The 25,024-nt window shown below is 43.2% G+C and overlaps 1 protein-coding gene across 2 annotated transcripts in view; it reads right to left on the minus strand.

Annotated features, from left to right (window-relative positions):
* The window catches only part of PRICKLE2 (prickle planar cell polarity protein 2), a 353,291-nt gene extending 336,182 nt beyond the window's left edge, over window positions 1-17,109 (minus strand). Inside the window, exons 1-2 of one of the 2 annotated variants that reach the window (XM_005547533.5) lie at window positions 16,934-17,109; window positions 16,092-16,177 (exon numbers count right to left, since the gene is read on the minus strand). In XM_005547533.5, coding sequence (XP_005547590.3) covers window positions 16,092-16,177; window positions 16,934-16,975 — 128 coding nt within the window. In that variant the 5' untranslated portion in view covers window positions 16,976-17,109. Of the gene's footprint in view, window positions 1-16,091; window positions 16,178-16,825 lie in introns of both variants that reach the window. The other variant, XM_015446153.4, reaches the window with a different exon arrangement.
* Between the last annotated feature and the right edge of the window lie 7,915 nt (window positions 17,110-25,024).

Consider the following 25,024-nt stretch of genomic DNA (forward strand, 5'->3'; position numbering starts at 1 on the left):
GAACTGCAGATGTGGTAGAAATACCACGAGAAATAGAATTAGAAGGGGAACCTAAAGATGTGACTGATTTGCTGCAATCTCATGATCAAACTTGATGGATGAGGATTTGCTTATTATAGATAAGAAAAACAAAAGTGGTTTCTTGAGATGGAATGTACTGTTTGTGAAGATGTTGTGAACATTGTTGCACTGACAACAAAGGATTTAGAATATTACATAAATGCCGTTGATAAAGCAGCAGCACCGTTAGAGATGACTGACTCTAGTTTTGAAAAAAATTCTGTAGGTTAAATGCTATCAAACAGCATTGCATGCTACAGAGAAAACTGTTGCAAAAGGAAGAGTCAACTGATGTGGCAAACTTCATTGTTGTCTTATTTTTAGAAATTGTCACAGCTACCCCAACCTTCAGCAACTACCACACAGATCAGTCAGCAGCCACCAATACCCAAGCAAGACCCTCCACCAGCAAAAAGGTTACAATCTGCTGAAGGTACAAATGATCATTAACATTTTTAGCAATAACATTTTTATTTTATTTTATTTGTTGGAGATAGGGTCTCACTTGGTTACCCAGGCTAGAGTGGGGTGGTGCCATCTTGGCTCACTGCAACCTCTGCCCAGGCTCCAGTGATTTTCCCATCTCAGCCTCCCCACTAGCTGGGACTACAGGTGCATGCCACCACGCCTGGCTAATTTCGTGTGTGTGTGTGTGCGTGTGTGTGTGTGTGTGTGTATTTTTGTAGAGATGGGGTTTTGCCATGTTTCCAGGCTGGTCTCAAACTCCTGAGCTCAAGTAATCCTCCTGCCTCAGCCTCCCAAAATGCTGGGATTACAGGCATGAGTCACTGCATCGAGCCATATTTTTAAATTAAGGTATGCACATTGTTTTTTTAAGACATAATGCTATTGCACACTTAATAGACTACAGCATAGTGTAAACATAAATTTTATCCATACTGGAAAACCAAAATATGTGTGTGACTCGCTTTATTGCAACATTGCCTTTACTGCAGTGGTTTGAAACCAAACCCTCAACATCTCTGAGGTATGCCTGTCACTTAAATTTGCAACATCCCCTTCCTCATGAGAACAATGTGAATATTGGTGTCCATCTCATAAACAGTTTTAATAATTACTTAGAATATAATATTCCTGGCACATTGTAAATGTTTAATGTTTAGTCAATATGATGATAATAAACTCAGAAGTTATTTTTATTTTGTTTCAGATAATTTACTCTGCTAATGTGGATCCTTTCACATTGGATCTAAAAGAAATCAGAGAGTAGGGTAGTACAATTAACATATTTTTTCTGGTTTTGTTGACAGAGAATAAGGGGGTAGAGACAGCAATCTCTGGCAGGATTTTGTGGAGTTGGGACCCATTCCTAAAATTGCTAGGAATTTCCTTTTCTAAGGATGCCTATTTTTTCCTTTGAAAATGAATTATATAACATAGACAATAATTAAAAGGCCCCAGGGTCAAAAGCTCTTCCCACAAATAACTGTCCACACACTATTAGTTCATTTCCGTTACACTCCCCTGGCAAGGCCCAGCAAAAGCTAAAAGAAGATAGATGGACTTTGTAGGGTGACCCAAGGGTCAACTGATTCAGGGAGCTGAACTCATCAATACAGACAGCAAATTCCATCACAGAATTCCATCCACTATTAGTAGCATGTATTTGGTTGGTAAAAAAGTAACTGTGGCTTTTGCCATTACTTTTAATGGCAAAAAGCTGTAATTACTTTTGCACCAACCAGTACAAACCTTTCCTGTTGCAAGCATCCAACTGTGCCTCGAAAAGTCAAGTACAGCATATTTCTCATAAAGTTGCCCCAAAGTCAAGGTCAGCCCTTTCTTGCCACAGTGGTTTTACAAATAACACATTTAGAACACAAATACCTAATGCATGCGGGGCTTCAAACCTAAATGAAAGGTTGATGGGTGCAGCAAACCATCATAGCACATGTATACCTAGGTAACAAACCTGCACATTCTATACATGTATCCCAGAACTTAAAGTATAACAAGTTTTAAAAAATAATATAAAACTGCATATGCTTTATTATGAAAACTATTATGGTGGATTAAATGGTGCCCTCTCAAAAGATATGTCTACCTCTAAATGTGACCTTATTTGGAAAAAGGATCTTTGCAGATGTAATTAAGAATCTTAAGATGAGATCATCCTGGGCTAGGGTAGGCCTAAATCCAATGATAGGTCCTTATAAGAGAAGGGAAGGGAAACCGAATACACAGGCAGAATGGCATGTGATGATGGAGGCAGACACAGAAGTGATGCATCGACAAGCCAAGAACACCAAGGATTGCCAGCAGCCACTGGAGGCTCGGAGAGAGGCACAGAACCGTCTCCCTCAGAGCCTCCAGAGGGAACCAACCCTGATGACACCTTGATTTTGGACTTCTAGTCTCCAGAAAAACAGACTAGAAGGAAATCACAGACTAGTGCTAAGTGTACTGGTGATTGGATTACAAAGTTGTGCTTGTTTTTTTCATAAATCACTTGACTTTGCTGCATTTTCCTGTCTAAACTGCATATTTATCATCCAACAATTTGATCAAAATTAATTTAGAATAAGAAACAAACCTGCCTTAAAAAAGTTTTTATCAAGGAGACCCTGAGGAATACTAGAGGGTAGAGGAGAAAAAGGAGGGCAAGAGCTGAAAAACTACCTATTGGGTACCATGCCCACTACCGGGATGATGGGATCATGCGTACCCCAAACTTCAGCATCATGCAATATATCCATGTAACAAATCTGCACATATACCCCTTGAATCTAAAAGAAAAGTTGAATTTTTGGGGGGGAAAAAACCCAAACTTTTAAATAAAGACCCAAAATACTTCTAATATTAAACATTGAAATAAAATGGAAGCTATGCCTACATTTAAGAAAGGTTAATAAAAAAGATTTTAAAAAAAGATAATTAAAGAAAGGTAAGTATGGTAAGTATTTACCCAGTTTGTGGCGAGTCAGTTGAGTGATGGCGGTCATAATGGGTTAAACCAAGGATGGGTTAAACCAAGGAATAAATGTTTGCAAATCAAAGGTTGTAAGGAGCACCTCCTACCAACTCAAAGCTCAAAAACAATTTAAAAATACATGGAAGTCTTGCAGGAAAATTTTCCACCAAAGTCTTCCACCAAAGTCTTCCACCAAAATTTTACCAAAAACAGAAAAAAAAAAGTTCCACCTCCCAGAACCCAGGAAAACATATGTAATGTGTCCTTCTCTGTGGCGACAAACATGCACCCAAAAATGAAGAACACTTTCCTCAGTTATCTATTGTCTCCAAACTTTTGGCTTCATAAAGATGAGAGGAACTTGTCATTGTGATTTCCAAACAACTCAGTAAGTTGCTGGAGGAGTTTCAAAGGCCGAGTCACCAAGGATGCAAATAACAGGGAGTATCCCTGGGTCCCTGATTGTGGAACAAAAGACTTTGGGAAATTATATTATCGGGGTAATTTCATAGCGTTGTTGAAGAAAGCAAACACCTGCATTCTTTTAATAAGTCCCCTGGAGGCCTCATTCCTCAGCACTCAAAGTAGGAGAACCCACTCTGGGTGTTAGAGGTACATATAATGAGCCAGTTTTTAAGAATTGTGAAAGCAGTTTCTGCATCACCAAGTAGTGTACCAAACATAAAATCAAATAATGCGCTCATTAAATGCCTTCCACCAGTCAAATGTGCTTGTGTCTGTTTTGCCAATGTGACACCAAAGGTCGCTACATATACTCAAAAGCCTAGGTTCAAAGGCTGGATAACAAACATCTTGTTTATTTTTAGGCTTGTTGACGTATAGTTGGCTGCTGAAAGGAGGTACTGTACATTCCCTCCCTTGACTGATCCCTTTTGTAGAGTTTTCCTCCAGGAATCATTATGCAAATGGCATTTTTAAAGCTGCCCTCCCCCCACACAAGCTCTCCCAGGCAGCCCAATTTACACCAAAGTTTTTAACAAGCTGAATGGAGCCCAATTTAATGTAGTCAGATCTGATTAGAAAACTGCAAGTGGCCTCCTAAGGAACCGGAAGTCACATTGCACTCGATTCCATTTTTCTCAAGGTGGCACCTTTCGGACACCCCAGTAAGCTCAACCCCACAACCTCTAATTTGAAGGAGTTTCCCTTTTAAGAATCTTGCCCCAAATAAACCAACTAGTCCAGGGTTCTTCAGACATTTTGTTCTATTTTAGACACTAGTCAGATCTCATCCCCAGGCCATAGAGAATATAAAACTGTTTTCCCCAAGGTACAGGTTTATATTTAGACCAGAAGAATCAAATGCCAGAGCTAAACACTCTCTGCATTCAAGAGCTTGTAATCTGCAGCCTCGAAGATCTGACTTCAAATCCTGATTCCATTACTTATTGACCAATGTGAATGAGTGCATGCTACCTAACCTCCCTGCAGCCCCATATTTAAAAAATGGAAGATAAAAGACATGCCTCAGGAAACTGTTTTGAGTAGGAAATGAAGTGATTCCTGAAAGAAACCAAGCACACAGCAGGCCCTCAATAGTGTCTGCTCCTCCTCTACTGCATCTCCCAGAAAGGGAGGGCTTAGCTGCTAAGAGGACTTGCTTAGGGCAGCTGCCCCTGCCAGGTAGTGACTTTATGCCACCCCACCATTCATTTCATCCTTCCAGTCATGACACTCACTCACTGGTTTCTTTCAAATCAGTAGTCACAAAATCTGATGTCTGTAGTGGCCAACCAGTAATGTAAATCAGCAAGGCAGGCCAGGTGTAAGACAATAGGGAATGGTGGAAACTGTGAAAAAGTTGAACATGTTTCATCTTAAAGGAAAAGAATATTAGACTAGTTTTGCCAGATATTGTCATCTTTCCAGAGAAAGCCCAAATCTGAATTTTTACACAATATCTTAAATGTTAGCAACTGGTTTAAAATTTAAATCCTGTGCAATGCTAACAAAATATACCTATAGGCCAGATCTAATCTCAGGAATTTCCAGAGATCCCAGGTTCAAATTTTATATAAATATCCATGTTTCTCATGCTTCAGAAGAGGGAGCTTCTACTTAGGGACTTGTGATCATGTAAATGGAAATGTTTAACGTGGCACAACAGGAGCCAAAAACAATTCATACTTATTAAGCAGGCTGGGGGAAACTGATTAAGTATTGCCTTGATGACATGTTTTCATCACGGACATGAATTTCCATTGTCCAGTTGGTGGGTTGCAGGGTCTAAGAAAGGCCCGTTTTTATGTACTGACCCCAGGGGCAGAGTTTGAAAGTTATCTTTCTGTTATAGTATGCAAACTGTTTTTATAAATATCATATGCATAATTCACTTAGGCAAAACGATTGTGAGGTTGTAGGGTCCAATTCTATCAAACTCCATTTCACCCAAAGTGAGTGTGTAACATGTAATATGAATCTATTATTCCATCAGAAGTCTCATTCCTTTGGAACCTAAAGTCCTATACAAGGAAGCCCTCCATTCTATTTCTTCTAAGTTTAGTCCATGAGACAAGAATCATCACTCCCGTTCACCAAATGAAAGGCTTTTACTCATGATGGGTGATATGGTTTGGCTTTGTTCCCAACCAAATCTCATCGTGAATTCCCACATGTTGTGGGAGGGCTCTAGTGGAAGGTCATTAAATCATGGGGGCAGGTCCTTCCCATGCTGTTCGGATGATAATGAATAAGTCTCATGAGATCTGATGGTTTAAAAAGGGAAGTTTCCCTGCACAAGCTCTCTTCTCTTGTCTGCTGCCATGTAAGACATGACTTTTACCTTCTGCCATGATTGTGAGTCTTCCCCAGTCATGTGGAACTATAAGTCCATTAAACCTCTTTCTTTTGTAACTTGCCCAGTCTTGGTCCTGGTGCAGTGGCTCACATCTGTAATCCCAGCACTTTGGGAGGCCAAGGCAGGTGGATCACTTGAGGTCAGGAGTTTGACACCAGCCTGGCCAACATGGTGAAACCCCATCTCTACTAAAAATACAAAAATTAGCTGGGCATGGTGGCATACACCTGTAATCCCAGCTACTTGGGAGACTGAGGCAGGAGAATCACTTGAACCCAGGAGGCAGAGGCTGCAGTGAGCCAAGATCACACCACTGCACTCCAGCCTGGGTGATAGAGCACAACTCAGTCAAAAAACAACAAAAAATTGCCCACTCTTGGGTATGTCTATATCAGCAGTATGAAAACAGACTAATGCAGTAAATTGGTACCAGTACAGTGGGACACTGCTGAAAAGATACCTGAAAATGTGGAAGCAACTTTGGAACTTGGTAACAGGCAGAGGTTGGAACAGTTAGGAGGAAGACAGGAAAATGTGGGAAAGTCAGCAATTTGTTGAATGACTTTGCCTAAAATGCTGACAGCGATATGGACAATAAGGTCCAGGCTGAGGTGGTCTCAGATGGAAATGAGGAACTTGTTGGGAACTGGAGCAAAGGTGACTCTTGTTATGTTTTAGCAAAGAGACTGAAGGCATTTTGCCTCTGCCCTAGAGATCTGTGGAACTTTCAACTTGAGAGAGATGATTGAGGGTATCTGGAAGAAGAAATTTCTAAGTAGCAAAACATTCAAGAGGCGACTTGGGTGCTATTAAAGGCATTCCGTTTCAAAAGGGAAATGGAGCATAAAAGGAAAATTTGCAGCCTGACAATGCACTAAAAAAGAAAATCCCATTTTCTGAGGGGAAATTCAAGCCGGCTGCAGAAATTTGCGTAAGTAAGAAGGAGCTGAATGTTAATCACCAAGACGAAGGGGAAAATGTCTCCAGAGACCTTTGCAGCAGCCCCTCCCATTACAGGTCAGGAGGTTTTGGAGGAAAAAATGGGTTTGCGGGCTGGGCCCAGAGTTTCCATATTGTGTGCAGTCTAGGAACTTGGTGCCCTTCGTCCCAGCCGCTCCAGCCATGACTAAAAGGGGCTAAGGTACAGCCTGGGCTGTGGCTTCAAAGGGTGGAAGCCCCAAGCCTTGGCAGCTTTCATGTAGTGTTGAGCCTGAGGGTGCACAGAAGTCAAGAACTGAGGTTTGGGAACCTCCGCCTAGATTTCAGAGGATGTAATGGAAATACCTGGATGCGAGGGCAGAAGTTTGCTTCAGGGACAGGGCTGTCATGGAGAACCCCTGCTGGGGCAATGCAAAAAGAAAATGTGGGGTTGGAGCCCCCACATAGAGTCCCTACTGGGGCACTGCCTACTGGAATTGTGAGAAGAGGCCCACCTTTCTCCAGACCCCAGAATGGTAGATCCACTGATAGCTTGCACTGTGCACCTGGAAAAGGTGTAGACACTGAACACTAGTCTGTGAAAGCAGCCAGGAGCAGGGCTATACCCTGCAAAGCTACAGGGGTGGAGCTGCCCAAGGCCATGGGAGCCTACATCTTGCATCAGCATGATCCGGATGCGGGACATAAAGTTAAAGGAGACCATTTGGAAGCTTTAAAATTTTACTGCCCTACTGGATTTGGGACTTGCATGGGGCCTACAGCCCCTTTGTTTTTGGCCAATTTCTCCCATTTGGAATGGCTGTATTTACCCAATGCCTGTACCCCCATTGTATCTAGGAAGTAACTAACCTGCTTTTGATTCTACAGGTTCATAGGTGGAAGGGATTTGCCTTGTCTTGGATGAGACTTTGGACTGTGGACTTTTTAGTTAATGCTGAAATGAATTTAGACTTTGGAGAACTGTTGGGAAGGCATGATTGGTTCTGAAACGTGAGGACATGAGATTTGGGAGGGGTTGGGGTGGAATGATATGGTTTGGCTGTGTCCCCACCCAAATCCCATCTTGAATTCCCATGTATTGTGGAAGGGACTCAGCGGGAGGTAATTGAATCATGGTGGCAGGTCTTTCCCATGCTGTTCTCTTTATTATTATCATCATTATTATTATTTTTTTGAGATGGAGTCTTACTCTGTTGCCCAGGCTGGAGTGCAATGGCATGATCTCAGCTCACTGCAACCTCCACCTCCTGGGTTCAAGCTGTTCTCCTGCCTCAGCCTTCTGAGTAGCTGGGATTACAGGTGTGGGCCACCATGCCTGGCTCATTTTTGTATTCTTAGTAGAAACGGGGTTCCACCATGTTGGTCAGGCTGGTCTCGAACTCCTGACCTCGTGATATACTTGCCTCAGCCTCCCAAAGTGCTGGGATTACAGGCGTAAGCCACCTCTGTTCTCATAATAGTGAATAAGTCTCACAAGATTGGATGGTTTAAAAAGGGAAGTTTCCCTGCACAAGCTCTCTTCTCTTGTCTGCCACCATGTGAGATGTGACTTTCACCTTCTGCCATGATTATGAGGCTTCCCCAGTCACACAGAACTGTAAGTCCATTAAACTTCTTTCTTTTGTCAATTGCCTAGTCTGGTGTATGTCTTTATTAGCAGTGTAAAAATGGACTAATACAGTGGGGAAGTAACTTGTTATCGATTACATAACCTACAATTTCCAGGACCTTGAACCCAGATATTCTTCCTCCACATGCGCCCTGTCTTTATTAAACCCTCTTGAAACCACAAACATATATCAACCCCAGGTTACAGGTCATGAAAAGTGGGAGGCACATTACATGCATTCCCCCACCACAACCTCATGAGACAAGTAGTAGTATCCCCATTTTTCTGATGAGAAAAATCAAGGCTCAAAAATATTAAGTCACTTGCCCAAGGCTATTCAGCTAGTAAGAGACAAAGCCAAATCTACAATTCCAACAATGTCTTCAAAGCCAGTCCCTTTAACCACTCAGCTATAATCCTTTCATATAAACCCTTACAAGCTTCATAGAAGTTTCTGTGACACTGGCTAGAAATATACATTTCCCGCAGAGATCATACCCCTATGACTCTCCCATACACAGGCAGGTTCAATCCCTTTGATCTCAAAAAGCTCAAGATCTGGAAGTCATTCCCATTAGGGAATGCTTCCTCTCTCCATAGGGAAATCCCTCTGGGGTACTCATTAATCACATGGTTAAAGGGTGACCTTTGAGTTTTTTGAACCAAGAGACCACAAAATAACAAATTTATTAGGCTCTCCCTCATCCCAACAACCTTAAACTACAAAGGCATCAGGAGGAATGACAACCTTTCAACAGAATGTGGGTATCGCTTTCATGGTTAAAAACAAATAAAATTTATTTTGAACAAAAGACAATTGACATCAATGCTCTGTATTTTCTCAGTAGTCATCAGGCACAAATTGTCACTCAGGGTGATTAAACAAGGATTAATTACCAGGTTGCCATACAAGTTGAGATGTTTCAAAGTTTCAGCCCAAAGAGCACATAAATGTACTCAAATTTTTAAAAGAATGGGGGTGCAAATTGGCACCATCTTTTTGGAGGACAATTTGGCAAGAGCACTTAAAATTTTAAATGTTACCTCCTCTCACCTAGTAATTCCAGTTATACCACAGAAACATAAAATTGGGTAAAACTACACAGGCATGCTGTAGCATGAGAAAAGCTATCATTATATGATATATAATTGGGAACAATGGAAAACAGAGTGGTCATGAAGGGAGAAATTTTGACTTAATCATAATCCATACAATGGATTATGAAAACTAATAAATATATTAGATGCTTTTGGCTTTTATATACTGACATGGAAAAATGTCCAGAAAGTATTTCTAAGTATGAAAAAAGTAAGCTATAAAAGATAACATGTAGGATGTGTATTTTCTGTTAAAGCAATATTAATAAATAATCTGAATGAACCTAAGGAAATAAATACCAGACTATAAACAACATATATCTGTAGCTTAGGGGTGAGCAAACTGATTCTGTATAGAGCCAGATAGTAAATACTTTCAGTTTTGCAGGCCATAAGGGCCGTCTCAACTACTCTGCTACTGCAAAAGCAGCCTCAGATGTTACTAGATGAACAGGCATGGCAGTGTTCCAAAGAAAGTTTATTTATGGACTCTGAAATTGAAATTTTGTATCATTTTTACATGCTACAAAAATGTTACTCTTCTTTTGATTTTTTTTCAGCGATTTAAAAATGTGAAAACCATTCTTAGCTAGTAGGCCATACCAAACAGGTAGCAGGCTAATTTTGTCCCACAGGCTGCAGCTTGCCAACCCCTGGTCTAGAAGGTATGAAAAAGAAGGGGTTTCCCCTCTATGATATGTATTTTTCATATGTGCAAACGTGTGAGATAGTTTAATATCTTTAAAATAGTTATGTCTATTTCCAAAAACAGGTAATAATACAGATATACTGGCATAAACTGATATAGTTCCTGCAGAGAAAAAAACCCTGTAAGGTATTTCAACTTCTATCAGGTGTATTATTAAATGCCAATGACATTAAGTGAGCCAGCCTGCAACCTTCTTATCAGCTAAGTATCTTTCCCTGCCTTGGTGTTAGGCATAACTCAATCTACGCTTTCCCCCACCCCCACCCCCCAAAACGCCTCTCCTTGTTTTCCCATTTTTTGGCATGTTAGTGACTGAGGCAGAGTGTTTTTCCTCTCCAAACAAAATAATCAGTGGGAACCCATTTCTTAGCCAAATTACAATCCATTAAAGGAAACCAGGCCGGCATCACCCCGAATTGCTGCCTCAGTCATCAATCAACACAATCGCCCAGGCAACTAAGGAGGGAGACTTTTCAAGGCACAGTCTTGGCTAGCCCAGCAAGCGCTGCCTCTGGAGCAACTGCATCCCGGCCAAAGCATCCCGGCTGGAAAGGCAGCCGTTGTCTGGAAACAAACAGCTCTGCATAATTATAACGATCTCACAACACTCTCCCTGCACTGGGCATTCCGTGTCAGTTGCCCATGAAAGTGGGACTCCAGGAGGCTTGTTAGGAAAGTCCGTCTTTTAATGCTCAAGTTGAATCTACATTTATCAGTAAAGCTGAAACGTTAAAGGGATTACAAGGGGCTTAGAATCCACTGGAGGTTCATTGATCTTGTCTTGCAAGCCTCATCTCCACATGCCCTTTAGAAAATGCTTTGGTCTGTTCCCTAGCTCTTTGGTTGCCTTTGATTTTACCACCATTCTCATCTAGGTTGGAGGGGGTGTTTCCTCTAGCCCTGATTCCAAAAGATTCTCAGATCCCTTTATTCTAAACTAAAATAAGCTATTTGCATGTTGCCCTAGATAGTGGTATAGACCAGGGGTCAGCAAATATTTTCTATAAAGATCCAGATACTAAATATTTTAGGTTTTCTGGGCCATACAATCTCAGCTGCAGCTACTCAAGTCTGCCACTGTAGCACAAAAACCTGTTCATTCAGGATTTGCAAGCTCCAATCACTTCCAGTCCCTGACAGGTAACCTACATATTTGAGCCATAGATAAGATGTAAGTAAATGAGTATGACTTTATTCAGATAACACTTTTTTCTGGGTGCCAAAATCTGAATTTCATGTAATTTTCATATGTTGTGAAATATTCTTTTGATTTTTTTCCCCAACCATCTAAAAATGTAACTCATGAGCCATACAAAACAGGAAAAGGGTCACACTTGGCCAGCAGGCTGTATTTTACTGATGCCAATCTAAACTAAACCTTTGCTATTCGAAGTGTTGGTCCCCCAACCAGCTTCACGGCATCATCTTAAAGCTTGGTAGAAATGGAAAATCTCAGGCCCCACCTCAAATCTATAGAATCAGAATCTGAATTTCGAACAAGAGCCCCCAGTAATTTGTATGCAAGTTTGAGAAGTCCTGGCCCAGAACACAGACTTTTGAAGTCAGATGGGGACACAATCCCATTAAGCAGTTGGCTGTGTAACCATAGGCAAATTACTTAACTCCTCTGAGACTCAGTTTCCTTACCCATTAAAATGGATGTAAATAACTGCACTTACCTTCTAGGGCTGTCATGAATGATAAGGTAGAAAAGATGTAAAACACTTTCCTGGCATTGTCAAGCTTTAAAATGGTAGCTGATAGAGAAAGCTTACTTTCTCTTTGGGGGAGATGAGATTGCTCATTCAGGATTTGCAAGCTTCAATCACTTCCAATCCCTGACAGGTAACCTAAATATTTGAAGAGTTCCCTGAACTCAACTAGATTGCTGGAGAGTATGGTGAGCTGCGGTCACGCCCATCTAAAGGGCAACTCCTCAGCTCCTGTTAGACACTGTCAGAAATGCAGGAAAGTATTCCTGATGTTACCTGATCTTTGGATTTTTCAAGAGAAGCCAGAAACCTGGGCTTATGTTAGAAAAGGCCTCCTTATTTAATATGTTGTATGGATCAAACAAAACCTATCTGCAAGCTGGATTTGACTCAAGGGCTTTCAGTTTGTGAGCACTACTTTAGAACAAGTAACAAGAATCACAAGAAAATAAGCCAAATTTGGTTTTGGAGCCAAATCCCAGCAGCATTCTCCCTAGCCAGGTGACCTTGGGTTAAGTTACTTAACAACCCTCAGCCTCAGTTTTCTTACCAGGAAAATAATCACATCTATTTTTATAGGATTTAGTGAGGATGAAATTAAAATGTATGTAAAACACGGAAGCACGATCCCGGACAAAGCAAGCACTCGTTCTTATTGCTGATGCTGTTTTGGTATTACCGTAATTATTACTATTATTATTCATCAGTTCTTGGCATGTAGATAAGCAAATCTTCACTGTAAAAATGGCTATTTTTCTCTCCCTGTTCAAACTGGTTGCAAACACGCAAGGCCAATTAACCCCCACTCAGAAAGCTATCCTGTAGCAGGGTAAGCTAAGTGCTTAGTTATTAATGATTTTGTTCTGGCTGCAGTCCATGAAGATGCCCTAATCTTCCTTAATGAAAATTCCCTCAGCCGCCCAGCCCAGCAGAGTCTCCCCTAGGCCACCCCGGAGTGATGTTTCTTCCAGGATAGGTCATCTGCGGGGAGCACCCTGCAATAGCCACCTTTGCTCCCCAGCTGCCTTCCATCAGGTGGAGGAGAGAGGTCCTGCTGACAATTGTGAGACCTTTGTACTCTAAGACCCATAAATACCTGTCTTGGAGGTTTTTGTTTTTCTGTTTTATTCTTTTTAGAAATTCTAAAAAAAACAAAAAAACAAAAACCCACATTTGCTACCTAAAGGTGTGGGTGACAACAAAAATGGAAAGAGTGTATGATCACTCAGGAAAATCCCCATAAAATATACATGACTTCAACAGGACCGTGGGCATCTTTCCTGGCACTGAGGAAGCCTCGACGTAGGAAAAGCAATTTGCCATACACAATGCTGGGTGTTTTAACTCAGTGCTTCTCAATCTTTAATGCATACAAGCAGCAGCCAGGGATCTTGTTCAAGCTCAGGTTTGGATTGAGGAGGTCTGGGGCGGGCCAGAGACTTTGCATTTCTAACAATCTCCCATGAGATGATGATGTTGTTAGTACCTGCGTCAGGTGCGAATGAGCACGATCCTCTTCCCTTGCTTCATTTAGGTCTCTGTTCAGATGTCACCTTCTCAGAGAATCCTTTCCTCACTACTTTATCTAAAATGTGATTAGTGGAATAAGGGCAGGAATATTGTTTTGTTCTTTGCTGTGTCACCAGAGTATCAGGTGCAGAGCAAGCCCTCAAATATTTGTTCCTTAGAGAGCTGCCAATTTGACAGGTGAGGAAAATGGAACTCAGGGAACCTAAGTCATTTGCCCAAGGTCACACAGCTTGCTGAAGCCATTGCAAATGCCAGCCCTGCTCTGTCTGGACTTCAAAGCTCCACCATATCAGAGGGAAGCAAAGTTTGTTTACAACACCCTTCCTCCTTAGAATTTTAGTGCCGTCATGCCGGGAGGCAGTAACACAATTCTATCCTGTTTTTAAGAGATGCCTGCTGTGTGGACAAAGTACTGGAAGGGGACCAGGGTGGAAGCAGAGAGACCTGTGAAGGGGATGATGCAGTGAACAAAGGAAACAAGTGATCATCTTAGGGTTCTTTGGCATTTGGGGTGAGGACAGTTCCATTCTCCCTGAGTCAGATCAAAGGCAGCATTCGGCCTCTGTGTCAGGCCTACCTTTTCTTCCTACCCAGGCCCAACTCTCTCTCCAAGGGGCTCATGCTTGCCCCAGTGAGAGGGCTGTAAAGTGGGTTTCAAACTGCCAAAAAGACCGTGCTGTGTAACCCAGAAATAGTTATCTCTCTTCTCCAAAAGGTCACCCAAAAGTATGCCAATAGGAAAAGGAGGGGGTAAGAGCAAGGAGCCGCTTCTTTTCCAGCAATGGGTGGAAGTGCCATAAAAACCCTATTCATGAAGCCGAAGTGGTCTTTCTGCTGGGGTAGGGCAATTGCTTCAGCATGAAAATCTGTCAAAGCCTGTTGAAAGGGTCTCTTTCCAAAAGAATAGTTCCATAATTGGGCTGAAAACAAAACACTTGTTTTCCCTTTGCAAAATCAGCCAGATTAAAACAGCTTAAAATTCTTCAAAAAGCTGTGATCATGAAGGTCTAGAGTGGCCCTGGACCCCTAGCATCCCCAGATACACTAGTTATGTCTCCTCCTGAGCAGTGGTTGAAGGGATGCTAAAAATCATGAACAAAATTAGCAAGTATTTATGATATGCCTGGGACTGGACAAAGCTTGTGTTTTTCAGATCTATTTAATCCCTACAATCACGCTCTGCATTAAATGCCATTATTATGCCCACTTAACAGTAGGCAAACTGGGAACTAGGGAAAGTAGTGACAGACAGGTGATCAGGGATCACACAGTGAAGGAGAGAAGTCAGGCTACACACCCACCCTGCGCCACTGCCCCACAAAGCCCCTGTTCAGAAGTTGACCCAAGGGCTGCAGAGTAGGTGAGGAAAGGAAAGTTGGAAATCACTTACTCTGCTGTTCATTACTCTGCCTCTCCCACCCCCATTAGAGCACAAGACGAATCAAAAAGGAAGCACTCAGTAGTTTTGTTATGCTGGATTTGGTTTAACAAAATAAGACCTCTACACCTATTCTCATTTTTTCACCCATATTCATATTTGGGACACACAAGGGTCTGGCCTACAGCACACCGATTTGGGCTACCACATCGGTACCACTGATGAATGTCTATGTCTGCCAATTACATATTTATAAGGTCGTCTGCCTTGACTCTGACACAGAAGTTATTAAATGCTCGGGAGCCATAAGGGTTGCGCTCAGTGCCCTGAAACAAAGGCAAAGAGGCTGCCAGACCCATCTGAAGCAGGAACAAAAGCATTTAATTTCTGAAGGAGCTGGTTGGGAGTTTTCTTGTAACTGGGTGCCCAGCACACATTACAAATGGGGAAAAGTAGAGATGCACTAATGGGGTGGGGGTGTGGAATCAAAGCAGGCTTTTCTGCCTAGCATCCAGAAAAAGCCCTCTTCATAAGCAGCTTGAGTGGTGGAGAAAGGGGGAAAGATGCACTAATCCAAGAGAGAATGTGTTATGATATTGCACAATTTTCTCCTGTCACCAGTTTTTCCTTTTCATGAAGACGCCAGGGAGGATTCACCTCTTGCTTGAAATCAGCAAACTGACAGCTTGTAAGCCTGCACCCCAACTTTTCCCAACCAGAGCCCCAGCAGCCAGATGCATTGGGAGGGCACCCAGCTCCCTTGTCTCCCAAACATAATCATTCCAATCCAAGCTGGGGCTGCCTGGAAGTCAATACTCAAAGCACATTTAATAAGAAACATCTGGCCACCGAAGAGGGTTGACACGGCGCAGGCGGGCAGCAATGGGTCTGTGGTTGGGACCCAGAGTTACAGGCGCTGAATTAAAAACACAATTGGAAAACACCAGCTAGTCCAGGGAATCCTACACACACAGCACTGTGGCACTTGGCAACACTGTCATGCCCAGGGTGAATTGTTTTGGAGTGAGTTACCTAGACACATAGTGCCAGTGCTAGGGATCCACAGTTTTCACATCAGGGAAACGCAGCCTGAGCCCGGCTCTCCTGCATCCCCCAGTGTCTGGCCACCACTTCCACCTCCAATATTTGTAGCAGATGTAGCTCCGCTCTTAAAGAAACAGCCTTTGCATTCTTTCCATGTGACTTACAAGTGAGATTTAAGGCGCGGGGGGAATATATATATATATATATATTACATATTGCATATTTTTTCTTGCTGTAGTGTTGTGCATTTAAGGCTTCCTACCTCCATTTATGCAAGGCGAACCCAGGGCACTGGTCACCACAGGCGTTACATGGCTGGCCTCGCTCTATCCGCCCCAGTCCGGTCAACTTCAAAACAAAAAGAAAACACACGCATGTCTCCACCACGGGGGCTCCCTCCACAGCCCCACTCGTGTCCCAGGCAGGATGGCCTGCCCCTCCCACCCCACCTCCTGTGATTTGAGTCAACTGTTCCTCTTCTGTATGGGGGCACGGGGCGGGGCGCTGCCAGTGCCCCAGGGGTGGTCTCCCGTCTGCCTGGGGAAGGGTGCGCGGACCCAGGCAGGCTGCCTCCGGCGTGGGCACCACACCACCTAGAAATGGCCACGGCTGGGGCTTTGTCTCCCCCAGACACCTTGGTCACGGGTTTCTAAGAAACAAAAGCAAGACCCTTCAGTTCCCTGGAGTCCGCAAGAAGCGAGCATCGCTGGACTGGGCTGGTGCTCCCGGAAAGGGGGCAGCAGAGGACACCCCAAAAGACAGCCTCAAAGTCCAAGTCCCCGCTAGAGCTCCAAGTGGCTGGACGCTGGAGCTTTAGTGCTGGGATTCCGATTTGCCTGGAGGGAGGGGGCTTTCCAGGGATCCCCCAGACTGTGACCCTGAGGGCCACGGTTCGGGTCTCACTGTCGCCCAGCCGGGGGTCGGAACCTAACCCCTCCCGCGCCTTCGAGCGCTCTCTCGCGCCCTGGACGCGCCCCGCCCGCGGGGCTGGCTTACCTGGGGCCACAGGTGCGCAGCCGCGGGGCGCAGTGGGGCTGCGCGCGGGCGCTCGCGGCCGGCTGGAGGTGCCCGGCGATCGGCCCCGCTCGAGCGGGGGACACTCACCGAGCGGCTGGAGAGTCTTTTCCGGGAGCTCCGGCTGAACATGGCCGGACGCCTCCTGCTCGCAGCGCCGTCCGTCGGTCCGTCCGCACCGCGGCCGGGAGGGCGGGTCGCCTGGGCGGGCACCCTCGGCGGCCGCTGGCCTGGCTGTCTCCGCCTTGCAGCCCCCGGCTCTCTCCGGAGCTCACGCCTACCCCTCCTCCCTTTCCTTTGCCTCTCCCTCCCCGCCCGCAGGTCCCTCCCTCTCTCCCGGCATACCCCCGCCCTCCCGGGTTCGCCCCGCGGTCCACCGGCTCTTCCCATCCCTCCCCCGCACCCAGCTGGGGCCACTTTCTCCCTTTTCCTGGCTTCCAGGCCCACTGGGCACAACTCCCGGCGCTCACCTGGTCCCGCCCCCGAAGGCTCGTCCCTCACCCTTGTCCCCAGCCTAGGGGCAGGGACCGTTTCACGCCCCCCTGCCGCTGTAGCTGGGGTAGGGGAGTGGAGATGGAAGGATGAGGGTTGAGTTTTTTTAAGGTATAATCCACATACAGTAAATTCACCCTTTTTTAGTGCACAGTTCTGCCAGTTTTGACAAATTCGTACAGACCTGTAACCACCACCACAATTAAGCTATAGAACAGCCCTCTCACCCTCGAAAATGGATTATTTTAAAAGTTTGTACTGTGCCTGGAATCTAGTGTTCATTAGGTGTTGGGAGAGGAAGAGGAAGTGGAGGAGGAGGAGGAATCACGCCCCTATGTAATTGTACAGTGCCTAGAATATAGTAGATGCTCATTAAGTAACTGTTGAATCATTGTATTCAAGCTTTAAAACCATCACGCCTTTAGTGCCTTTTCTCCCATTACCTTTTCCAACACTTATTAGCTGGTGATCTCCCCAAATTAACCTCTTTGTGCCTCTGTCTCCTTATCAATAATAATTTTTTAAATGATGTAACAAGAGTCCTTATCTCACACCATTGTTGAGAGAGCTGAGTTGGGACATATATAGTTATTATAACAGGCACAGACTAAGGCTCATTAAAGATTAGCTGTCATGGCCAGGCATGGCTCACGCCTGTAATCCCAACACTTTCAGAGGGGGAGGCAGGACAATCTCTTGAGGCCAGGAGCTCCAGACCACCTTGGGCAATCTGACAAGATCCCATCTCTATAAAAAGTAAAAAATTAGCCAGTCATGGTAGTGTGCACTTGTAGTCCTAGCTACTTGATAAGCTGAGGCAGGAGGATCACTGGAGCTCAGGAGTTTGAAGTTACAGTGAGCTATGATGGCCCCACTGCACTCCAGCCTAGGTGTTAGAACAAGACCCTGTCCTTATAAAATAAATAAAAACAAAGATTAACTGTCAAAGAGGGAAAAACTTAGTAAGTCTGAGAGATTCAGGTCACGTGCCGGCTTATCATTGATGTTTCTACTCAAATATCACCTTCCCTGAGAGAACTTTCCTGGCCCCCACTGTAACATCTCTCACACTAATATGATCTCGCACACACTAATACGATGTGTAGCATACATTGAAATGATCTTGTTTGCTTATTTATTTGTCCTCACCCAAACCTAAGTTGCACAACAGAAAGGATGTTGTCTTCTTGGCTTCAGTCGCCCTAGAACCTGTAACAATGCCTGCCTCTAGTAGGTTCTCTATAAATATTTCTTGAAAGAAGACATTCTTCTCATTGTCAAAAAAGAAAACTGTCCAAACTTAGTGTTTTACAGATGAGACACTGAACTTTGATAAGAAAAGGTGTTTGCCTGGAGTGGCACAGCAAATGAGTGGCAAGGCCAAACCACCTACACACCAAATTCAAAAGAATAGGGGCCACAACTCAGACATACCCAGTGGATCAGTGTCAGCTGATTGTCTTCACTGCCTAGACAGTCAAGTTTGGTTTTGTTTCTAGGCCAGAATTAGGATGAGGCAAAGAAGGCCTTTACTTTGGGAGCAACATGTGCTGGGGTGCTAAGAAACTCAGTAACCAAAATAAACCATGTTTTTATTCAATATTCTAAAGAATCAAAGATAACACCAAAAAAAACCTCCATGATGAACAGAATATCATTTTAAATAAAGACAGGATTCTACCCTTTACTTATATAACCCTGCCTCACTCACCTCATCTTAATCGTGGCCCTGGTAAAAATGTTCCAATACTCAGGGACATTAAGCATAGATTTCCTTATATTGCTTTATCTAAGTTACTCACCACCCATTATCACCATTAGATGATATACCCACAGAGGGTAAATGCCCCGGCTTTTTTATCTCTTCATTAGCCCAGGCTTAGCACAGCATCTGACTCATTTCAAATGTTCAAAAAACATTTGTTAAATAACTAAATCTAAGGCAGTAGATTAGGTAGGGGGAGGGGGAAGGGATGTTAGCAATCACAGCCGGAGATTGTAGTCAGTAACAGGACCGGATGCTCACCTGGCTTTCTCAGCAGAGCACCACACACCCAGCTCTGCGGCCTTGTATCTAGAGGAAAAGGCCAGGAAGTTAGGGAAGTGCTCACATTGTGATTGTGGCTATCACCTATCAGTATTTTAATTATGAAGTTTTAGCAAAAGTCAGTAACAAAATTAGTGCATTACAAGTTTCCAACAGATGGAGGGTGAATATCTTGAGGAAGTGTTGCCTTATTCACATTCCCTCAATGGAGCTACAAGAGCTAGGAGCAGGTGTCTTGCCTCAGATGTGGCTGGTGGAGGGTGCAATGATAACATCATTGGGAGCATGGGTGGAGTGTTTCTGGCCTTTAACTTTTGTTGTGTGATCAAAGAGGAGATGCCAAGAAGATGTGAGTGGACTTTAAATGTTGTATGAATAAGCCATGTGCATGTGGCCCAATCCCAACCCACAAACAATGCTCCAAGGGTTTCTCCTGATGCTTGCCATAAAAAGAACCCCTTCCTAAGCCCAGTCCCCACTGCTCTATTTCTTCTGAGTCTCCTCTGAGTTTGAGCCAGTATTCTATGGGCTTATTTACACCTGAGATTCATGTATGAGAGGTAGTATCTTCCTTATCTATTCAACAACCACTTTATCTTGCTTAGGAAGACAAAGTTTAGTAACCCAGGAAGGAAAATACATTCTTGCTGTCAGCTGCAGGTGAATAGTAGACAATTTCCTTTTGCTTTATCACTGCATTTGCTGTTCATAGACATCTTTGATGTATGTTCTTTCTTCATCTCTCAAGGCAATACAGTTACTAAAGGAACTTGAAGAGATCCTCATACACAATTGTCAACATGGGAAGACGCCTTTGCTATAATGTAAGGTGGAAAAACAAAACCCGAATAGACTGTTTGCCTGTAAATGCTCCTAAAATATGCATCAAGAAACTGGAAAGAAATACACAACACATTAAAATGTATTGATCGTGAAATTATAAGGTTTTGTTTCCTTTCTGCCTCTTAAATCTATTTCCTATAATGAACATGTTCATTTCATAACCAGAAATGTAAAAGTATTTATCTAAATTGAGAACTGTGCCCTTGTTGCCTGAGGTCTTCTTACATCAAATCTGGATCAGCTGCAGTGAGAAGCTCTGTGTCTTCCCTTCTCTTGACCTATATATAGGTTCCTGTCTTGTGTAGTTTGGCTTTTCTATTTTTTTTGTATAAATCTGTGACTTTTAAGCCAGGCAAAGCCTCTGGCCCGCTGTTCTCACATACCTGCGGGAAACCTCAGCAATGTGTCCAAAAAGTACTTTCTAAACTAGGAAGGAATACAATAGCTCAGAGCAGCTTCACACATGTGCACACTTATTTCCGTAACCTACCAGAAACAATTCTGAATGTGGCAAAAGGAGTAAAATCTCCCTGAATAGTAGCCAACACTTAGCAGCTCTATCAAAGCGTCCTCTGAGTCAGAAGTCTGCAAATGGTAATTTTAAAAAGAGTATTTAAAGCCATGGGTGGTGGGGGAGTTCAGGATGACTGGAAAGATGATTTTTTTTCTTAGTGGTGGGATTATAGAGGGGCTTTCCTCCTCCTTCCCAATGAGCACTCTTCTGTAGTCTATACATTTTCTTGTCTAGGCATGAATCAGACATATGTCATCAGAAAGAAATCAGGAGATAACTGGAATACAGAGAGCAGTGCAGGTGGGCTATTTCACAGGATTTAAATAATCTTGAATGTATAAGTATATCCTAATATATTTAAAGCAAAAATATCTGAAAAGATATAAAGTACTACACTAAACAGCATATATCTTTTTCTTTGAAAAGCCTTGGAATTTTGTGGTGCCATGGGCTCAGCTTATCCTGAAAAGTAAATTACAAAAAAAAGAAAACTGTAGTTGGAGGGACAGTCACAACAGTGTTGTTTCTAAGACGAGAAGAAAAATCACGCGTGATCTGAATACCTAACATTAAAGGATCCATTAAGTAAAAATAAATAATGGTACATCCTTCCAATGGCACTCTGCCCAGATGTTAAAAATGATGTAGGATATGAGAAAATGTGTGTGAATATTGTTCCAGTCTAAAATCAGGGTACAAAATAACAATATGAATTTACATTTGCAGAAGATTTGGGGTACCTCTTATACTTTCAAAAATACACACATATTGGAAAAAAAAGAAGTCCACCAACTACAACAAAAAATGTTACTGGTTAGGATTGTTTTAGGGATTGAATTTTAAGTGATTTCATAGTTTCTCTTTTGCTTATCTAATTTTTAAAAAATGAATGTGTTTTCCTTTTATACTAATTAAAAGTGAAAATATAAAATAATTACTTGACTTTTTTTTTTAAGATGGAGTCTCACTCTGCGCCCAGGCTGGAGTGCAGTGGCACAGTCTCGTCTCACTGCAAGCTCTGCCTCTCAGGTTCACGCCATTCTCCTGCCTCAGCCTCCCGAGTAGCTGGGACTACAGGCATCTGCCACCACACACGGCTGATTTTTTTGTATTTTTTTTTTTAGTAGAGACAGGGTTTCACTATGTTAGCCAGGATGGTCTCGATCTCCTGACCTCATGATCCACCTGCCTCAGCCTCCCAAAGTGCTGGGATTACAGGTGAGAGCCACCGCACCCAGTTAATTACTTAACTTTTTGAAGTTCTTGAAGACTAAGAGTTATCTTTAGATGATAAAATATAGGGGGCTGTTGTTACTTTTTCTTATCTATATATTCTTAATTTCTACAGGAAGCAAGTATTGTTTTGAATTAAGAAACACTTTGGAAATATAAATGGATTTCAAATATTCATAATTACCATGTATAAAAAATACTACTTTTCTTTAGAAGGAAAAAATTTCAAATTTTATTTCTTTGCAATTTTCTAGAGTTGTTTTCCCCATGAACATATGTGTCTTTTGTAATAATAATTTTTTAAAAAGTGTATTTTTGGTGCAGCTCTTCTGTCACTCCCTTTAACCAGGGATTTGAAGACTTTTGAGTACTCTGCTCCCTGTTTTCTCAATAGCCCTAAACAAGCACAAATATGCAAAGCTGACTTTTGGATAATCCCTTTCACTTGTGTCCCAGTCTACTGTTTGCAGAGTACATTCAAAACTATTACATTGGGACTCCAAGACTCACAGTGAGGTCAGAAAAGGAAACAAACACTCGCTGTAGCTGTGTGACTTCCCCGACAAGTATGCTGGTAAGAGAAGGGGGTTTCAGAAGGAACGAAGCCTAGGTTTGTTGTCCCAGGTTTTCATGATCCCTTCCCGTCTTTGGGGATAGCTTTCTATTAAGATGTTCTCTCTCTCTGTCACATAGACACACAAGCAAACCCACACGAGATTGCCCTGCTGTGCACCTTCTGGGCACACCCAGTGCCCCTTCACACAAAAAGGCATTTGAAGGACCCACATGGGTCTGAGGTAACAGCATATTTTGGAGGAGTTGAGTGGACTTTCTCTTGCTGTTTTCCCCTTGACTGCATTTGTTTCCCCATAATCCCCGACCACTCTCTCCAGCTCACCTGGCAAAGCTGCTCCTTTCCCTGAGCTCTCCTGCAGCCTTTGTATTATTTTTCTGCATTGGCTGAATTTGGCATAGCTTCCATCAATTGAATAGAAACCATGAAAAGGGGAGGAGAGGCAGTTTCCACACACACTATTTCCCCTAGTTCCCTAGTCTATGCTTGAGTGTCATCAAGAAACCAAGGTTATTGGTTTGCCACACAGAGCTCATTTTTCTCCTCAATTCTAACTCAAAAATAAATTCTCTCCCTCTGTCTGACACACATACACACACACACAGAGAGAGAGAGAGAGAGAGAGAGAGAGAATGAGAGAGAGAGAGACATTTAATGGCCTCTGTCTCACTGAGATTCCGAATTACTGAGTGGTTCCCAACCTTTCTGTGCTTATACTGTCCAATGGTAGAATTTTGGAGAGTTCAACTGAAGGGATTAAAAGACTCAAAACAAGACCAAACAGGTCAGTAATGAGGACAAAGCAATTGCAACTATAATGTAGGACTGGTTGCCCTTTTCACTTGGCCTTTAGCACTAAGCCTCTTTAGAACAATGTCTCTTAAATTTGGCTGCGTATCAGGAATGACTTGGGAACTTTAAGAAAATTCTAATGCCCAGGCCACACCCCAGACCAATTAAAGCAGAATCTCAGGGGGTACAGCCCAGCCATCAGCATTTTAAGAACTCCACATGTGATTCCAGGCTGCAGTTGTACAGTAGAACTGTGGACTGCATGACCTTTTAGGCAAAGGCTTTTCACGGCCAGGTTCTTTGGCCGAGATTTGAATCTGCTATGCTTTCTTCTTCTTACCAGAAGCTGTGTCCAGCTTGATACCCACTGGAATGACCTCATCAACAGTAACAGTTTATAACATATCTAAAGAGGGTGGGCCTGGGGTTCTGAAGGGCTTTGTGTTTGCTATGCCTGGGTGCAGGCAGCGAGTGTGGAGCACTTAGGACAGGGCTAAACTCAGCTGTCTTGTAAAGGAATAAAAGAATGGGTGAGGGCTAGGGAGGCTGACAGAGGAGAATCACCTTATTGGCTGTGCAGACAGGGATTCAGGGAAGAGATGTGTCCAATGGGGATTGCTCGAACAAAATGTTGTTCAGTGCCTCAGCTGGCCCCACCGCAGATGTAAGGAATCTTCTGTAAAACCATATTATGTTCAGATGCTTGACATGCCTAGCTCTTAGGGAATCCTGGAAGAGGGCTGAGCTTTGTGTTGAGGCTGGCAAAGGGCCATGTCTGAGCTGGCTTCTGGTAACAAGAAGGAAGTCTACACCTGGGCTTCAAGAGTGTAAAGTCAATTACAACAAATTAATTATGCTCATTGGTCGGAATGTGTTGGAGCACTTGTGCTGGGCTCATGGCACCCTGTTAGAGACCCACTGGACTAAGGCCTGGTTAATGCTACAGAAAAGGCTGGCTTCTGTGCTCAGATGAACATCATGCAACAGCTTCTGATCACAGAGGACAACCAAACCGACAATGTTAATGAATTGTTAAAAAGTCTCCAGTTCCAAACAACGGCATGGATTTCACTTCTCCCATTTACCCTAGCTTCCCAACAGACCAACAGATTTCTTTAAAAGCCCAGAGCTAAGTGATTATTTCGGTTGAGGCAGAGATTTCATGTTTTGGGAACAATTTGATCAAATGATCTGATTTTTCAAGGTTTCAACCAGTTGGCCTGTCTTACCTGCAATTTCCATGAAGCATTTCTTTTTCTTTCCTGTCAGCTCTCTGAAAACCAAACCTGACATAATATCTTGATAAGACCCCTTCCTGATTCTTTCCATCTGGGAAAGTTGTCTCATTTGTCTAGCCCAGCAGTTCTTAACCCTGGCTACACACTAGAATAATCTGGGGAGTTATTTTCTTTAATATGTCATGTCTGGCCCCATCCTAATCAATTAAATCAGTATTCCTGGGACCAAGCAATGGTTAGTTTTCTTAAAGCTCTCCAGGTGAATTTAAAGTCCAGTCAGGATTGAAAGCCTTGAATCCATCTCTTTTCCCATAATTTCTTTACTCATCATCCTAGATTTTCCTTCTCTGTGCTCATGCTACATTATCCTCATCCTACCTTTGTACCTGCCCTCTCACTATGCAAAGTAAACAGTATATCTCTTTTGCATAGATAACAGGAGAAGGAG

Source organism: Macaca fascicularis, chromosome 2 (assembly GCF_037993035.2).
Source record: "Macaca fascicularis isolate 582-1 chromosome 2, T2T-MFA8v1.1".
Taxonomy (NCBI): Eukaryota; Metazoa; Chordata; class Mammalia; order Primates; family Cercopithecidae; genus Macaca; species Macaca fascicularis.